Here is a 16,936-nt window from a genome sequence, read left to right as displayed (position 1 = left end):
CCTACTTGGTTTTTGGGCTAGTGAAGAATGGTCAATGCCAGTAGAAACAAGTCTATAATTTGCATTAAATGGAACTGGCTCTGCAGTATTGCTTCTGTTAATAGTTGCAGTTACTTGCTTGTAATATTTCATCTTGTCTTTTGGGAGCATGAAAGAGCATTTTGTAGGTATGTATCAAATTCTTCAGGTCAGCTGGGTTCATAGTTATGCAGGCTCACAGTTCTGTAGCTTCATTTTCTTCTGCTGGCAGGGGTTCCTCTTTGCTGGAAATACCCAAAGGAAACTCTTAAAGAAGGTGTGGAGACAGTTAGAATGTCAGGGTACAACTTAGCCTTCTGTCATTTGTTTAATAATTATACATTTTCTGGTGTTGTAACAATTAATTCCTTTTACTGGAGAGCAGTTACGTATGAACTTTAGGTGGACTTATTAGCTGTTTCCCTGGAATATAAATTGCTGCCATCAGTTGTTTAAAAAATTCTGTTTTCATCTCAATGTGATTCTGTCATCCCAGCAATGCCTTCAGAGTCTTAATCTTGAAATAAGGGAGGACGAAAAGGAAAATATCTTAAATAATGAGTAACAATGGCAAATTTTTGGTTTCGGGTGTTGTTTTTCATAGACATTTGTTTACTGTATAGATCAAATGCTTAGTGTGTCCTTTGACAAGTGCAGTCCATTAAATGCTTTATTCATGAACAGGGATCAAGGGATTGTCTCAGTTCTAGCCTGCTCTCCGAAATAAGATAATACAAGCAATTTCTATTAAGTATTATGCTTTAGGAGAGTGGGGGAAAAGAAGAAATTCTTTAATCTCTTTGATCAGATTTGAATGGCAGAGAAAACTTATGCATTAATGTTTAAAATTAGAGATTTTATCAGCAATCATTTTAGTAAGTAGAACTTGGGCTGCTGTGCTGAATAAATATACTTCTTAGTACGTGTAATGTGTTGATTTCCCTGGAGCTGCTCTTTAATTCATTGTAGAGAAAGAATGAAGAACTAGTAAATAACAAAAAGAAGAAACTGAGTGATACTGCTGTAAGTGGACATGTTCAAATGGGTACGACATGCATCTTTCTGGTAGCCCAGGGATAACTCACCACATCACTTCTATAGCAAATTGTTTCAGAATCAATCCTTGAATTTCATACTGCTAACAAGAAGCTTAGAGCTCAAAATTATTCATTATTTCTTCCCCTAAAACCTTTTCAAAACTCTTGGTCAGATCTTCAGATGCCCATAAACTCTCAAAGCTTGGTTGGATTCAATGGGTCTAGACAGCTAGTTAAGGCTCAAGCCCGGCATTGCATTTCAGAGCTCTGTATGGGAACTGGCATTGCTGTTCTTTAGTTAGAATCACATATGTAGCAATTTCCATTTCAGTGAAACTTATGAATTAGAAATCTCACTTTTTTAATAGCATTCAGGAAATAATTTCTGGTTGCTATACAGGGACTCATGAAGCGAGCACACGTCAGACGCTCCAACGGCAGCAGAAGGTTCTGGTTTGCGGCAGCGTTTTTGCTGCTGGGCCTCCTGCCTGAAGTGTCTGCAATAGAATTACAGTACAATTTATTAAGTTTATTATCATGCTCTAGAAGGAAAAGCATTTTCATGTTTTTATGATCTGACTGAGGATCTGTACCATGTGACTAATCCGTTACATTTTGGGATATCTAGCCAGTACAAGGTTGAACAGCAGTAATGCATGTTACACAGCCATGCTTAACATCTTCAAAACTTTTTTTTAGCGCTTGCCACTTGGACTGAAATCTTCCTAATTAAAGATGTCAGAATAAAGCAGTATCTTAGAAATCCAACTGAAACTAGGTAATGATGACAAAATAAAGTGATATCAGTTTGGATATATTTTAACATGATGTCAAAACACATTGTCATCAAAATCCCCGGAGACACCATTATGGTGCCAAAATGAAACATTATCAACCTAAGACTACAAGAATAACAACATGAAATAATACCGTTATAACTTTGTAATGTAATGCCAATATCATGCAAAATAAATTTGACGTACTAAGTGGAATTACTTGTTATACATATTTCATTTCTTTCTGTTTACTAAAAAACATATGGCAGTTATGTTACTCAGGAAAACCTTATAGCATTTGCATAGCATTTGCTGAAGTAACGTGAAAGTTGAGAGACAAATTAACCATACCGAGGAGATCTTAACCACAGAAGCCGTTATGTCACAATCCTTGGCTTATCTCAGGCATGGCTATACCCTTCTGTATGTTTCAGAAACTAAAAATCTTAGGGGTTTTTTCTGTAAAGGAGAATTACAAACAGTAGTATAGTGTACTCTGTAAAGAATAATTAAAATTATAGTGAAGTTAATGAGAATTGGTCGTTGTATAGACTTTATACAGGATCTCAAAACCCACTTCTTAAAGAAGGCTATTGTCCATTTGTCAATATGTTAACACAAACACAGAGAGGCCAAATGACTTAGACAATTTTATTCTAATTAATTTTTCTGCCTAAGGATTAAACTGTTGGATTATACTGCCATGCCAGTTGACCATCATCTTCTACCAGGCATTCCTAGTACTAGATTTTCTTAAGATGATTCACTTTTCACCTACCTTGAGCCCACATTAACCATCTAGAGTGGGATTCATCTGCCCTAATATAGTTGTCTAAAGCTACCCATCTAAGCCTGAGCTCGTCCCTCTACTCTTCTTTGTCAATGAAAAAAAGTAATGAGCTCTGGAGGGTAAGTAATTGCATCCTAAGATAGGTGCTGTGAATTGGCCTCTGGAGTAACCTGTTTCTCTGTAGTTCCCTTAGAAAGAGTCTAGATGGGTAGTTTTAACTACATGTCCGCCTTTTAGATGATTAAAATTGGTTGAGAAAAATCCCACCATATCTTCTCCTGGTAAATAAATTTGCTTTCCTATAGCCTTTATCAGGATAATTGTCTTGGTAAACCACTGAAGTGGTGTTACAAGTAAATGTTGTATTTCTTCAGCAGCAAGAGAAATACACACTTTGGGGTATCTATCTGAAATCTGTGCTTGGGTTGAGACTAAGCAGCCCAACAACAAAAAATATTAGAATTCAGGATTTCTAATCCAGTGTTTCAAAACATAGCAAGACCCTCAGCAACTACCGAGCATCCTGCGCAGTACATCTGAAAAAGATCCTGAGGAAAAGACATTTTCAACATTTCCAAGGGGAAAAATAGGTGAAATAACTTGAAAATATCTTAAGTAGTAAAAGTCGTGTTCCAGCTGACTCACTAAATAACCAACTGAATTTTCTGGATAAAAGGTAAGTGCTGTTCTTGGCTGTCCTTGCCTGGGATTCATTATTTTTTTGAATATAACTGTAAATTTATGGCAATTTCTAGTTTTAAAATTAATCAAGACAGTGTGGTGGTAAAGTATGATTAAAACATCCATTTATTAAAATCTTCATCTTTACAATAAAATGCTGAAAGGATTTATCCAGAAATCAGTTGGTTTGCAAAATATCATATTGAGATTTTTTTTAATCTCCATATGCAAATAATTTTTAATTAAAAATCTTAATTAGTTTTTGTGCTAATCGGTATAAATCTTAGTGATCAACTTCATAAGAAGGTAACAGCCATGTGAATTTAGGCACCAATTCAAGTAATCAATCATAGCTTTGATTTTCGTTTTTTCTTGGTTGAGTCATATGGGAAACTGCGTGCACAGGCACTAAATGATGAAATGCGTAACAGTAAGCTCAGAATTAAAGTTAGAGGTTGCAGATTATTTAGTGCCAAAAATAAAACAATCATTCCACATTTCTTTGTGGTTTATATAGAATTTCTGAACTACTACTGATGCTTCTAGCAGAGGGAGTCTCTCTCAGTTTCAGGTTTTGGAAACCGTGTGAAGCTTTAACCTAGCCTTGGTATCCTTAGGCCAGTCACTTTTGTTTGTTTGTTTTTAATGGGCAAATTCTCATTTTGCACTTGGAAATTAGCCTATAGTTAGAGTAAGATATAACATAAAATCAATCAAAATGTTATTTGGAGATTTATAATGCAATAGCCCCTCTGTCAAAGAACAGAAATAATTATGCTATATTATGTTAGTGGCTGGTAAGGACTGTGGAAGCCATGTGAAATTTGCATAATGTATTATCTTTTGAAATGTTTGGGCATTTTAAAGAGATGTCTTTGTCTATATCTCACTGTTTGTCTAGTGATGTACTGCTTGATACTGTAGTTTTATTCTTACTTTAAAATAAGATGTCATTTTTAGTGAGGGCAAGTGTCCACAAGAGTCAAAAATGCTCTGTTGTGTTTTGTTAGTTGCAACACCTTGACACCTATTTCCTAAGTATTTCCTGTCGTTAAAGAGAAATAAAACAAAATAAAATATTTTCGGTGGTTCCAGTATAACTTATGTCAATGCAGTAAGCAAGACCTAAATACCTTTTAAAGAAGTTCTTTTTTCAATGAAACAGAGTTAAATTTTACCTTTTGCAAACACAGTGTAATAGTGCATTATTTGAATAAAATATTACTCACTTTTGATGAATCCTTCAAATCGAATGGTACAATCAGGATCTTTTTTCTTCTATTTTTTTATGTCTCTAGATTCCTCCCATGAAAAGACACAGGGATTTTCTCCACTGTCCTGTTGGCTAGAGTTGGGCTCTGAAGCAGATTTTATACTGTAAAATATAGTGTCACCACATGGCAGTAGCTGAGTCGTGTAAGATGTGCCAGAGTGAGCTGGGTTGTACCTATGTAACAACATTCATGCTATACAGGTGGTGTTGGCTATGGACAGATGTTCCTTTTTGCAGATGGCTGTGGTGCTTTAGGAAGGGACTGCTCCCTAGCTGCTTGTTGCTGCCCCTCTGCTGAAGATTTCTGCCCCCACCTCTCATCCAGAGAGGAGATCAGAGGGAGATCTCCCTAAATAGCTTCCAGGAAAGCAGCAGGATTAGCTTAAACAGAGACAAAGGTCTGACATGGCCTGAAGCCCACTAGAGATCTCTCCGATGATCCCTTCTGCTGGCACAGGAATGGCCAGCTAGGTCCAGGAGAGGATTTCTTTTCTGTGGTCTTTGTTAAATGTCTTTGTATTACTGTGCCAGGCTATCCTCCTAGTGTTGACACAAAATAGCCTGTGATGCCTAATTGTGGATGTTCATCAGACCTAACAGCCCTGGAGCCGTCATTGTCTGTTGCAGTTAGGATAGGAAGATACTTAGAAGGTCAGAGCCCACTTTTCCCTGCCTGCCTTTGAAGTAATTTTGTATTTCATTTAGGATCAAAAATGCAAATTTCTCCTTTGCTTGATTGCCAGTAATTTTATTTTCTTTTTCCATGATTTATTAAATCTTTGTATGTGTATTTCTGCCATTTCCTTAACACCTTCATAAGAAATTCACAGTTAGATGTCATGTATTTTCTTTTAGGTTCTTTTTTCTTTTTTTTAACTTGGAAAATGCAATACCCTATGACAATGGCTGTAACAAGTTGTGTGTGGCTGAAAATTGGCTTGGCTTATACCTGCAAAATCTAACAGCTCCAAAGTAAGGCTTAGACTGCATGATGACCCAGTAGCTGAGTATCTGTTTTCAGATGTTTATAGCAAGCTCCTAAGATCTCGACTTTTCTTTTTAGTAGAACTCCCCTGAAAAGTAAGACTGGATTTCTGTCTCTGGTGTGCAGGCTCTGACAGGCTAATAAGGAAGAGTGATGGTGGCAATAAAAAGGGTCTTGGGTGCATTCTTCAGATTTCACTGGTTGTAAAATGATGGCCCTGCTACAGAAGGGCCACAGAGGGACTCGAAGTGAAATCTAGTCTGGAGAGTTTGAAGAGACTGTTGTGGTGAAGTGACCTCCCTATCAGCTCCAGCTCTCCATGTTGTTTATGGCCATGGCGTCAGAAGCTAGTGCCGAATTAAGAGTATTTGAGACTACCTTTTTAACCCAGAGAATAGAGATGTATGTTTCTGATTTTTAATGATTTACTCTGTTGAAATTGGTGTGAAATGATCAACAAATCACAATGTCAAAATTTGGAAATTAATTTCTTTCACTGAAGAAAGCGAGTGCGTTTGGGGACTTGCATAACTTCTTTGCGGTATTGGAGTTGATGACTACCACTGTGAAGGTAAACTGGAAATGACAGAAAACTTCCTGATGAGCTGATTTCACATGCATATATATTGACATAAATCCTAGGTTTTAAGTCCTTGTTTTGATGGAATTAATATGCTGAAGTGTGTAGGTATGTGTACAGGTAACATGTTAGATCTTGCCTGTCACATTAAGCCAATCCCTGAATTTAGCTGCCTTTAGAAACTGCAGACTTTAAAGGATGTATAATGCTCTGTAGTCATTTAGCAAATATGAAATGGCAAGAGAGAAGGATTTTTATAACCTTGTGAATAGTAGAAATAAGTCAAGATTGAAAGAGATCTGGGGGAAAAATATTCAGATAGGATGTATACCCTTCAGCATGCAAGAAGCTGCCCTTGTTAGAAACTAACTTTGCATGCATAATTAATTTGAGCAGCGCATTCCGTTTCTTACAACTAGAAGAGAAATTGAATTCAGGTGTTTGGTGAACATATGGGGGTTTTACTGTGAATTTATGACCTGTGGTTTGAGTGTAAAACCCCAAGATACTAGCTGATAAAACTTAATGAAGCTTGTGCAGAGAAGCTATTTTTATTTGCAGTTTTGTAATTGATACATTTTGGGGTTTTTTTTACACCCCTCCCCCACCTTTTAATGCCTTATCCCCAATAAATTCTTTGACACTTAAGAAAAACAAAAGCAGTGTAGGATAAACCTTTCTATGCCTCCTTCCAGGTTATAGCTGCACCATGTTACAAGTACATTTGTAGTCTAACAAATTTGATCTCTTGCTCAGCTGATTTTTTTCTCAGACTGACTATAGCAATTCTGTAATCATGCAGCAGCAATTTTATACGACGCTGGCCGTGGTTGCTCCTGTTTGTGTACCGCGTCTATATATGTTACTATCCATGTGTTTGCGGAAAAGCTATTCCATGGTGTCTCAGAGAAGGACCGTATGTAGGGCACACTGGAAGGAGAGGACCAGCCAAAAATGGTTACACTAATGTAAGCTCGAGGACTGGTATTTAGATGTCAAAAAATAAACCACAGAAAAAAATAATTGGAAAAGACCAACCTCCTCTGGCAAACTGGTGGCAGGAAGGAGACAGTGCAAACTCTGCCACTGCTCAGCCCTCATCAACCCGGCGGGGTGTGGGCACAGTCATCTGTGTCACTGACAATTAACAATTCTGTTTAAGGTGAACAGACTAGCAGGCTGTGCATTGGAGTATGGTGCTAACTTTAAGCCTGGTAAAGGGCATACTTTCATTTTATTTTACGTCCGTGGCTTTTTGCAACAACTTGACAGTTTCTGCTTATCCACCCTCAAGGGCCATCCGAAACAGACAAATCCATCTGCTTGGAGTAAGCACCGTGGCGAGAGGGTGCTCAAGTTTCATTAAATGTAGCAGAAGCTTTTCTATTAGATTATAAACACTCTGCTTTCTGTTGGGCTGTTTTCATCCTGCTCAAGCCATGAAGAAATAGGCTGATTTTGTAGACACGCAGCTAGTTCTGAACTTTGGCAAGGATGGGTGCTGCCAACTAAGGCACGGCCACCAGAGCGAGGACATTGTTAATCCGCAATGGGATGGAAATAAACTCTTTTTCTGCTCCTCTCTACCTGTAGACACAGGTAGATTAAAATTCAGCTCTTGATTTCAAATATGACGCAAGTAATCTGTCCAAATGGAAAGGAATTTATTCTATACAAATAGGTGATAGTTATTTGCCAGCTTGAAGTAAATAAGAACCCATCTGTGTTTTATAACTGCTATCCAGAGATCTAAGCAGCCAGTCAGGCCAGCGAGTCCCTGGCAGCTCCAATCTGTGTTAAAAGACTTCAAGGTGTAAAGAACACTGTTTGTTTACTAACCTTTTGGTTATTCTAGTCATGTTGCAACTGCCTGGTGATGTTGTTAAGACCCTTTTCCATGCTTTTTCAGGCCAATAAATTTTTTTTTTCCAAAGCTTTAGTCATCCCTGTTCAGTAGCATGTTTGTATCTGCGTTATCACACTGAAAATCTGTCTGTTTTGAAAGGATTACAACTCTGTACATCAGTGCATGACATCACACTGAGACATTGCTTAATGATCTGAGACTCTGATGGTCATTGCTGCAGCTGCTTGTTTCTGGAAATGTGTGACAGCTCTGGCCTATCTAAGCCTTGCTTACAGTTGCATTTTTAGCCCATGCTGGCGGGTGTGTGTTTTAAAGCAGCGCTCACAAAATAGTTGATTGTGAAATGTGCCATCTGCAGAGGGAAGGCAACGGGGTGCCAAGTAGACATGTGATACAAGGAAGCCCAGTGGCTCTGCAACCCAAGTTAGCTTTGGCCCTAAAAGCCTTTCCTTTATTTCTTTTAACACTTAATAATGACAGCACTTTGAAAGAAGAACATCACTTGCATCCGATGCTAGGAGGTGCTAATTGTCTTCCCTAAGTTCACAGCCAGCCTGTTATTGAGTAGGCATAGGGAAGGGCTGTCTGGGCAAGCTGAGGTTACTGTAGCAAGCTGTAATTCCAGTTTTGCTAAAAAGTTTAAGACTAGCATAGGTCAAATCTTCAATAAACTTTGGACTCCTTCCTTTTCGCTTGTGGTCCTGAATTCTTGGAGGTGATTTGCCTTCAGATTTTCAGTTCATTTGAATGAAAAACTCAAACAAAACATGGTGCATTTAATTAAACTTCTGAGGACTTGCGCCATACATCTGCAAAAGTCAAAAGGGAATTTAAGCAGCAGGAACACCTGCAGCCCTGCATCCTAGTTGTCTGTTGATATGACCCTACCTTTCTTGGATGAATTCATCCAATAAGTCAAAATTCATTTTGCTTTAGACTGGCTAAGGACTCCTCCTCACACTGGATATAATTTGTTTAGGGCTGTCTCGAGGGATAATGATGTGACTTACATAAAGAGTTGTAGATAGGACATCTCAGGACCTGAAAAGGAGTAAAGTTAGGGCTGCACTTTTAGGTTTGCACTCCAAAATTTTATTCGTGACAGTTTTTTATTGTGATTATGATTTTTACTTTTTCCTCCTTCTGGAAGTATTAATTGTTGGCTGGGAGTTGAATGAGTTATCAAGGGGGTGTACCAAGTGTTCTCTGAGTGCAGTGGGAGACATAAAAAACATAGCGAAAAAGCACTGATAGTAAAATTAACTGGATGAAGGGAGGCATGAAAAGAAATGGGAGACAGCATGACAGGCCAGGATGGAGATGTGCAAGCCTTTGCTGGTGCAAAAGTTAGGGCAGCTGAATAATTTAACCTAGAGAATCAGAACAAGGTTGAGAAGAAAATGGAAACGAAAGGAAGCCAATGTGAGATACAGTCTAAGCCCTCAAATAATCTTCTTAAAAGTATCTTAGTCCCTCTTTAGCTGCCTACCTTTTCCCTTCTCCTCTTCTAAATAAAAATGTTTAATTTTTTTTATTATTATAAAACCACTGACTTGACCTCACTTTCTGTGCCTCACAGACTTTTTGAGCACAAAGAAATTTGAGTAGATACAGAAGTGGTTTTGTCTTTTAATTTAGCTCTTTCTTTTATATGAAATAGTCCTTTTTTATAATTCACTTCTTTTGCAATTTTCTAAATTTGGGTCATGTCCCTTGCTTTTCAGATAAAATAGAAATATTGTTAAAAGATTTATCTTTTCTCCCATTATCAAACCTTTTAATAACTTTGAATAACTTTTCTTAAATCAGCTTGACTTTTTTTTTTTTTTTTTTTTTTTTTTTTTTGTCATTAGAATAAGTTCTTCCTAGGTCTGGAGACAAGTTCATCGTAAATCCCAGGATCCTCTTTGTCCTTGTTGTTCCATCTCTGCAGTGTAAAGGGTGTCAAATTCATGCATTTGCTGTTTGGGAGGAGACGTACATTTTGACTTCATGGCATGGACACTAGGCATTTGCTTGCTCTGTTGATGTAATTGTTTTAAGGAATAACAATCACAAAATGTGCAGAAGTCCTCGGATCTGTAATAATCCCTCCAGTAGCCCATTTTGGGGCTAGTAGAGTATGTCTGTTCCTTACAGGGTTTAGTTCAGTACTTCTGGGGTTTACCTTCTGTTTTTCTTTGCCATTGGATAACTGCTCCAGTGTCACTTTTGCACTGTGATCCCTTAGAACTTGAAACAACCTTGATTAATGAAGGCTGATTATTTACTGATCATCTTGAGTACTTCAAGGTGTTTACATAATGGCACTTTCCTAGTAATTTTGCACCAAAGTTCAATGACATTTCTCTTTCAAGCATATGTTCTTATACCTGATATACTAATACTTAAAGTATTTTGCTACATTTAAGTGCAATTTATCTTACAGAACATTGTCTGTGTAGAAAGTATTGGACTACTTGTTTGTCAGATTAACAATACCAGTTTTAAAAATCAACAGACCGTTTAAAAGTATTTTGTATGTCTTGTACTGGATTGTGCTGATTGCATTTAAAATGTGCAGTGTATAGCAATACATGGGAAAAAACAAGTGGTTGTATAGTAAAGCTGGGCAGAATTAGACAATAAGGAATAAATTTACATAACATAAAACTGCAAATGGAGATAAGCTGTTTCACAAATTAAGTTGAATTAAGGAAATAGAATTAGCAACACACCTACAATGAAGTGGAAATTTTGAAAATGCCACAATATTTCATTTCCACCTGTTCTAAATAAAACTTTCTTTTAATTGTACTTTTCAAAATGGCAATTTGCACATAGAAGTTGACCTGCCCTACAAATAAAGCATTTCTTAAAGCTCCCATTTGCAAAAAAAAATCAAAGACTTCCCTAAATTCCTTCCTTTTCTTTGCCTTTGGTCTCAAAGAAAAGGAAGAAAACCCCAAACCTCTTAAAAAATTAGCCTTTGCTAGAACCGTGCTATTTTTTCTTTTTGGCCAACCAAGCACTGATAAGCTCCATTTAATGGCACTGAAAAGAGTGGGAGGTAACGTCTCAAACACCTACAGCCTCCAATCCACTGCACCTACCAGTCCCGAAAGACATGGAAAACAGTCACAAATGGGCTCCAGAATCGTCCCTTTTCATACGAGAGAAGACATGGGATATAAATTCACTATGTTTATTGTACCCTGCATCCAAGAACAGGAATCTATTGAATTGCTTTCCGTTGTCTCCCTGCAGATTTCTCTTTTGAAGCAAAGTAATAGCTGACCATTCCTCATCAGCTCTTTTGAAATAAACAATGAAATGCAGGGTTTAAGAAGGCCATAAGAAGAGATTAAAATGCTTCTGGTTAGTCTTGATATAACATATTTGTTTGTCAGGCTTCCTGTGATTCCCACATTAACATGTTTGAAATGCGGTGGGGGTTGTAGGGATCAGGTACGAGCCGCACAGCTGGGAAAACGCCAACGAGATTAATAAATATCCACTTTCCCTCTGCCCCGTGAAATAAGCCATTCCTGTGCATATTTCATTATGGTTTCACATAAATCTGCCCTATGGAGAGCAGATTACCTGCAACAGGCGTTGTGGAAAAACGGATGCTTTTGAAGAATGCAAGGTTCTGGGCGTGCTGGTAGGTAGCGGCACGTCCAGGGCTGAGCCCTCCCCAGCCCACCGGCGTCTGCGGGGCATCAGCCAGCACCAGTCTGCTGCCTGAATGTGTTCCTGTGTATGGCACTGTCAAATGGATTGCTTTCTACTGGCCTCCAAGCCTTTTAATGCTTTCAGGCTGATCAGTTTAAAAGACTTGTTAAAAACAGGACTAAGGGACGACAGGCTCTTATTGATTGGGGAAAATAATCAAATATTATATAGGTAGGGCCTTCAGACATTGTAATGAATTTGATGTGAATAAAGATCTGACAGTACTACAGTTTATTGATTGAGAGAAAGTATCTTTCATCTTTATTCAGTAGCAGAGATCATTAGGACTTTTCTCTTAATTTCCCTCTATGTTAAGTCTGACACTAGCGCATCCATTCCTCTTCATTTCTAGGAGTAACATATACTGAAAAGATGCCAGCAACTTTTGATGATTTTTAGGAATAGCCTTATTCATCTTATCCTTACACCATCTGAAATTTCTTTATAAGTCAAACAGCATTATTCATCTTTAAAAAACCAAAGATCTTTGTACTAAATGCTTGGAAATTATTTTTAAGTCTGTACTCGTGCACTGTAGTAGCAGTCCCGTGCTAAGAAATTACAGTCACAGATGGCAGTTCCCAAGGATATTGATCATTTCCATCCTCCCTCTTTTAGCAACAGATCAACCCCTAACAATCATGACCGGATACAGCGCTTGAGACAAGAGTTTCAGCAAGCAAAGCAAGATGAGGACGTGGAAGACAGGAGACGTACTTACAGTTTTGAGCAGCCGTGGGTAAGTGTATGGAGCCTGTCAAACCTGGAAAGGCTGGCTGAGTCCCGCTGTCCCCAGGCCGGTCGGGAGCAGAGCGACAGGGACGCGGGGTCCTCTGCCTCCACGCTCGTGCCCTTCCTGTTATCCCCATTTTTGGTTCATTGATGTTTATTTCACTTTTAAACTTCAGCCATCTCTCCTGTGTGCATATAGCATTATTTACTCTGTGTTTAGACCTTGACTCTGTGAGTAACTACTTGGATTTTTTTGCTTCAAAGGCAATATCAATTATTCTGAAATTTTCTTGGAAAATCAGAATAAAACACATACTAACGATAAATAACTTGGAGATAACATGTAAACTTCTAAATGGTATTTTCTCTGAAGCAGTATCACTGTGATTAGTTCTTTCCCTTAAGAGGAAGAGCTATGTATTTTCACAGTAAAAAAGGAGGGATATGCATAATAGCATGCTTCACAATAGTACCCCTTTGCCACTTATATTCGCCGAGGCAGTTCTGTCTTGAGATATACGTCCTAATTGATCGTTTAAATCCTGTTCAATCTGATCTAACGATGTGATACAATTATGTAAATCCATGTGCTTATCTTGTTTAACATAATTGAATGAATCAGTGTTGCTTTTTAATCAATTACGTATCCTAAATTAGGATCCTTTAAATATGGGACAAGTATTTTATTGTATTTTTGTTTAAAATTCCACAATAAAGACAGTGAAAAATTTGCTTGCATTCCCAAAAAAGCGGGAGCTGTATGATGACAGCAGTAGAATCTCCCACAGCTTCCTCTGAAGTGGGTGTAGGTGATGGGTTATTGTTACTTAGCATTACGATGCACACGAGACCAAGGTGGAAATAGCCAAAGATCCACATCTGTGTGTATGAAGTCACTGAGACCAACCTAGGTAACATCATAATGCGTACGTCATCTTTGTTTGCCTATTGTGGTGGATATAGATTTTTTGAATTTTGTTGAGTCTTTGTGTCCTTGTCCATCTTAAACTCACCAATTTGAACCTGTGGTATTTTTGACATGCAGCATGGAGAGGAACAAAGGTAAATGTATCCCTAAATGACCTACCACTGCTTAACATACTGTATCAGTATACAGGCTTCTCTTTTCCCATGTTAGAAAACCTCTAACCTTCTCTGCAATTGAATAAATAAAATAAACTTTTTTTTATGACCAGATGTTTTCAATTTGATGTGGTGAAGATAATGTGATGGCTTATCACAGTTATAGTGTAGCAGGTTTGGGGTGAAAGGGGGCTGGGTGTAGGAGGTACTTTCCATTATGCATATCAACTGCTGTTTGGTCTCCAAACGAGAGATTTGAGCAGCATTCTTGGGAAAACCGTGTATGAGAAAAACTTGCACTCTTGAAGACTTGGGAACTTAACTACTGAAGGTCATGGGCCAAATTGTTGTATATCTAAATGCCATAGCAACTTTAGACAGGCAACTTGGCTTTTATTATAGTTTCTTGTAATGAGCGAGGAGGGAATTATTTGGATGACAGGCTGATTACCTTAGGAATGGAATAATTTCCTAAATTGTGGGTCAGAACACTGACCTTTCCTTTTTCTCTTATTTAAACAAATGGGATCTCTATGTTTACTCCCCTTCTACAGATCATGCAAATGAGCTCAAAGTGACTAATTCAGCTTAATGTATTAATATTAATTCTGAAGCTTATTGTTGCTTTTGTAGGAGCTGCTCTGTTGTTAAATACGTAGGTGACCAAATGTTTTATTTTAGATAAGTACTTCAAAAAAATTGGCCCAGAGTATTTTTGAATTATAATTTTTTTTTCCCATCATGTTCTCTAGCCTTTCAAGATCACAATGCTTGGAAAGGATAAAGCAATGATCTCATCTGTTTCAGCAGTTCACAGTCATTTCAGTGTTAAGGAGCCATAACCCTCTCTTAAGGAGTGTGTATTACTTTAACTTATTAGCCTGAAATGATGGACTTTATTAAGACACCCTCTCAAAACAGATCCAGATGTATTATTAAATACCAGTGACACAAAAAAATGCAAAAGTGGTTTATAATACGTGTGCAGGAAAACACTTAGATACATTCATCAACATCTTTTCAGTCTTCTCCATCTGTAAGCTGTTGGTTACAAGCCACAGCAGTGAAAAGTGCACCGGTACATGGACCGTTGTTGAAAAGCGTCTTTTCACCTGAGGGAGATGGGTTGTGCAGCCTACATAAACAAAAGGCTTTGCATCCAGAGAAGCCTCTGAGCCACATGACAGCAGCCAACTCTGACCTGGTTTGGATAGAAAGAGAGGGAAAACCCATCCACGGAGAAGCGTGTGCCATGAGGTGATAAGTAGTTTGCATTTCTCATTAACAAGCTGATGGGAGGGTTGAGGATAGGGAACAAAGTGCTGATGTGATGTGGGACTATTGGTTACTTTAAGGAAGTGTAAATGAACACAAAGTTTGCAATGTAAGTAATGGATACTGATGGAAATCTGGCAGCTCTGAGGATATTCAGAGGAGCTCAATAGCTCAGAAACCCGCTAATATATTATCAAAATGTGAACATCACCAACTCCAATCCATCCCGGACTATTAATGGCCTGTGACGCAGGAGTCCAGTTACCTGTGACAAATACCGTCGAAGGTCTCCTCCACAGGTTGGAGGCAGATCCCCGTACCACGGAGCACTACATCATGCTGGCTCTGAGCGATGCCTGTGGCAGAGAGACCGGCACCTGACCCCATCGCTTTCTGGCTGTGCCCATCAGGTGAAGGTTATTTCTCTGCAGATGAGCAATGCCACAGAGCTGGACTTTTTGCCTGGCTGTGTCTGCCCTGCCAGTGAACAAAATACTGGACTGTCTATGAGTGTTCATACAGCAGCAGGCAGCTTAACAGACACAAAAAGTGATAGCGCTGGAATGAGATGACACCATCTATTAAGCAGCGTAACATTTCTGCTCAAGGCCATTTGAATGATATACTGTTAAGTTTTAATAACTGACTAACTGTCGCAACATTGAGGCATCTCTAAAATCCACTGGTTCTGCAACTGAGTCAAAGCTTTATGAAAAGGTTTTTGCATTTGTTTACTTTAAGATAACTTTCTCAGGCTTCCTGATATTTTTTTCTCTTTCATGGCTTTTTTATTTTCTATGTTTCAAAAAACAAGGTGCAAGAAGGTTTCAAGGGCAATACTGTATGCCTGAAGTTACACAGGAAAAAAAAAAAAGAAAAATAACATAAAATGTGATTAATCCATTTTAATCCTGCTGGTGTTAATTCCAGTCAGAGTTTGCAGAAGTGTGTATCTGGGCATGTAGAATTGCATGGAATCACAGTATGTCTGCTAATATTTAAGGCCCTTGCTGTTGCTATGACATTTTTATACCAATGCAGGATTCTTTGGGGGCTGATTTTTCTGTTTGGTACCAAAGTTGAGCCTCTGGTTTTTGTTCTTTTCTGGGTAGAATTGGGTCTGCTGAGGTTTATCCTTCCTTGCACCACTCCTGGGGCTTGGGGGGTTTTGGTTGTATTTTGTTCTATATCTTGTATTTTTGCCTAGTCACATCTTAATTAACAGAGCCTCACCTTCAATAACAAAAACGCAGCGCTGTAACCCTAAATGTCATGGGAGTGAACAATCCAATTAAAAAAAAAAGAGCATATTAAATCCATTGAAAACACTACAACTGCTTGCCAGTCCTGTTTGTAGAAGCATACGAACGATCAAAAAACCCCACAAAGATGCAGGAGGAACAAAACGTGGTGGCTTATTTCTTCATCTTTAATTAAAAAAGCAGTGCTAAAAATGGAAAGTGGCAAATTCCATTCACCAATACATTCGTCTCCAGTCATCCTGGATCTGTTTGGATGGTGGGTGAAAATTGGCATCGAGAGAGCAGCTGAGCAAACTCTACTTTAAATATTTAAGAGTCAAATAAAAAGACTTTTTTTTCTAAAGAGAACAACTAACTTGGTCAAAATAAATATACTACCTGATTCGTCTGAGTATAGCTTTAATTACGTGTACAAATTTGTGAAAGGTAAATAATTGCATGATTTTCATAGAGGAAAGACTCCAGAAGTCCTAATAATAGACTTAGGTGTGGCCTGATAGATAAATGCTCAGAAAATTTAGGGACCATGCTTTGTTTTTCTGCTGTTTGTTGGTGCGTAGATCTTCTTTTCTCTAAGACAGATTTCAAGAAAAAAAAATTCTTTTTTATCTGTTTATGGTACTCATTTCTTATCCCTGTATTCAAGTCCTTGACCTAGTCAAAGCCAATATGAATTCTAAATAAACTAAAATTCTTTCTCTAAAAAAGAAGCCTGATTTTTATTGTTGTAACTTTGACTATAGCATATTAATTTTACATGAAAAAATAATAATAGACTATATTCAAAACAAACATTATAAAGTTTATCTCAGGCTGTAAATTATGTAGAATTACTCAACACATTAATGAGAAAGAAAAGGAAT

The 16,936-nt window shown here is 38.0% G+C and overlaps 1 protein-coding gene across 17 annotated transcripts in view; it reads left to right on the top strand.

Annotated features, from left to right (window-relative positions):
- PARD3 (par-3 family cell polarity regulator) overlaps positions 1-16,936 on the top strand; it is a 461,106-nt gene that overhangs the window by 433,277 nt on the left and 10,893 nt on the right. For all 17 annotated transcript variants that reach the window (XR_003922618.1, XM_041122444.1, XM_030008342.2 and 14 more), the window contains one exon: positions 12,340-12,460. Coding sequence is in view for 16 of the 17 variants with exons in the window: in XM_041122444.1 (XP_040978378.1) it covers positions 12,340-12,460 (121 nt within the window). In the remaining variant the exon portion in view is untranslated. Of the gene's footprint in view, positions 1-12,339; positions 12,461-16,936 lie in introns of those variants that run through there.

Source organism: Aquila chrysaetos, chromosome 3, assembly GCF_900496995.4.
Source record: "Aquila chrysaetos chrysaetos chromosome 3, bAquChr1.4, whole genome shotgun sequence".
Classification (NCBI taxonomy): domain Eukaryota; kingdom Metazoa; phylum Chordata; class Aves; order Accipitriformes; family Accipitridae; genus Aquila; species Aquila chrysaetos.
This window is presented reverse-complemented; position numbering and strand designations above follow the sequence as displayed.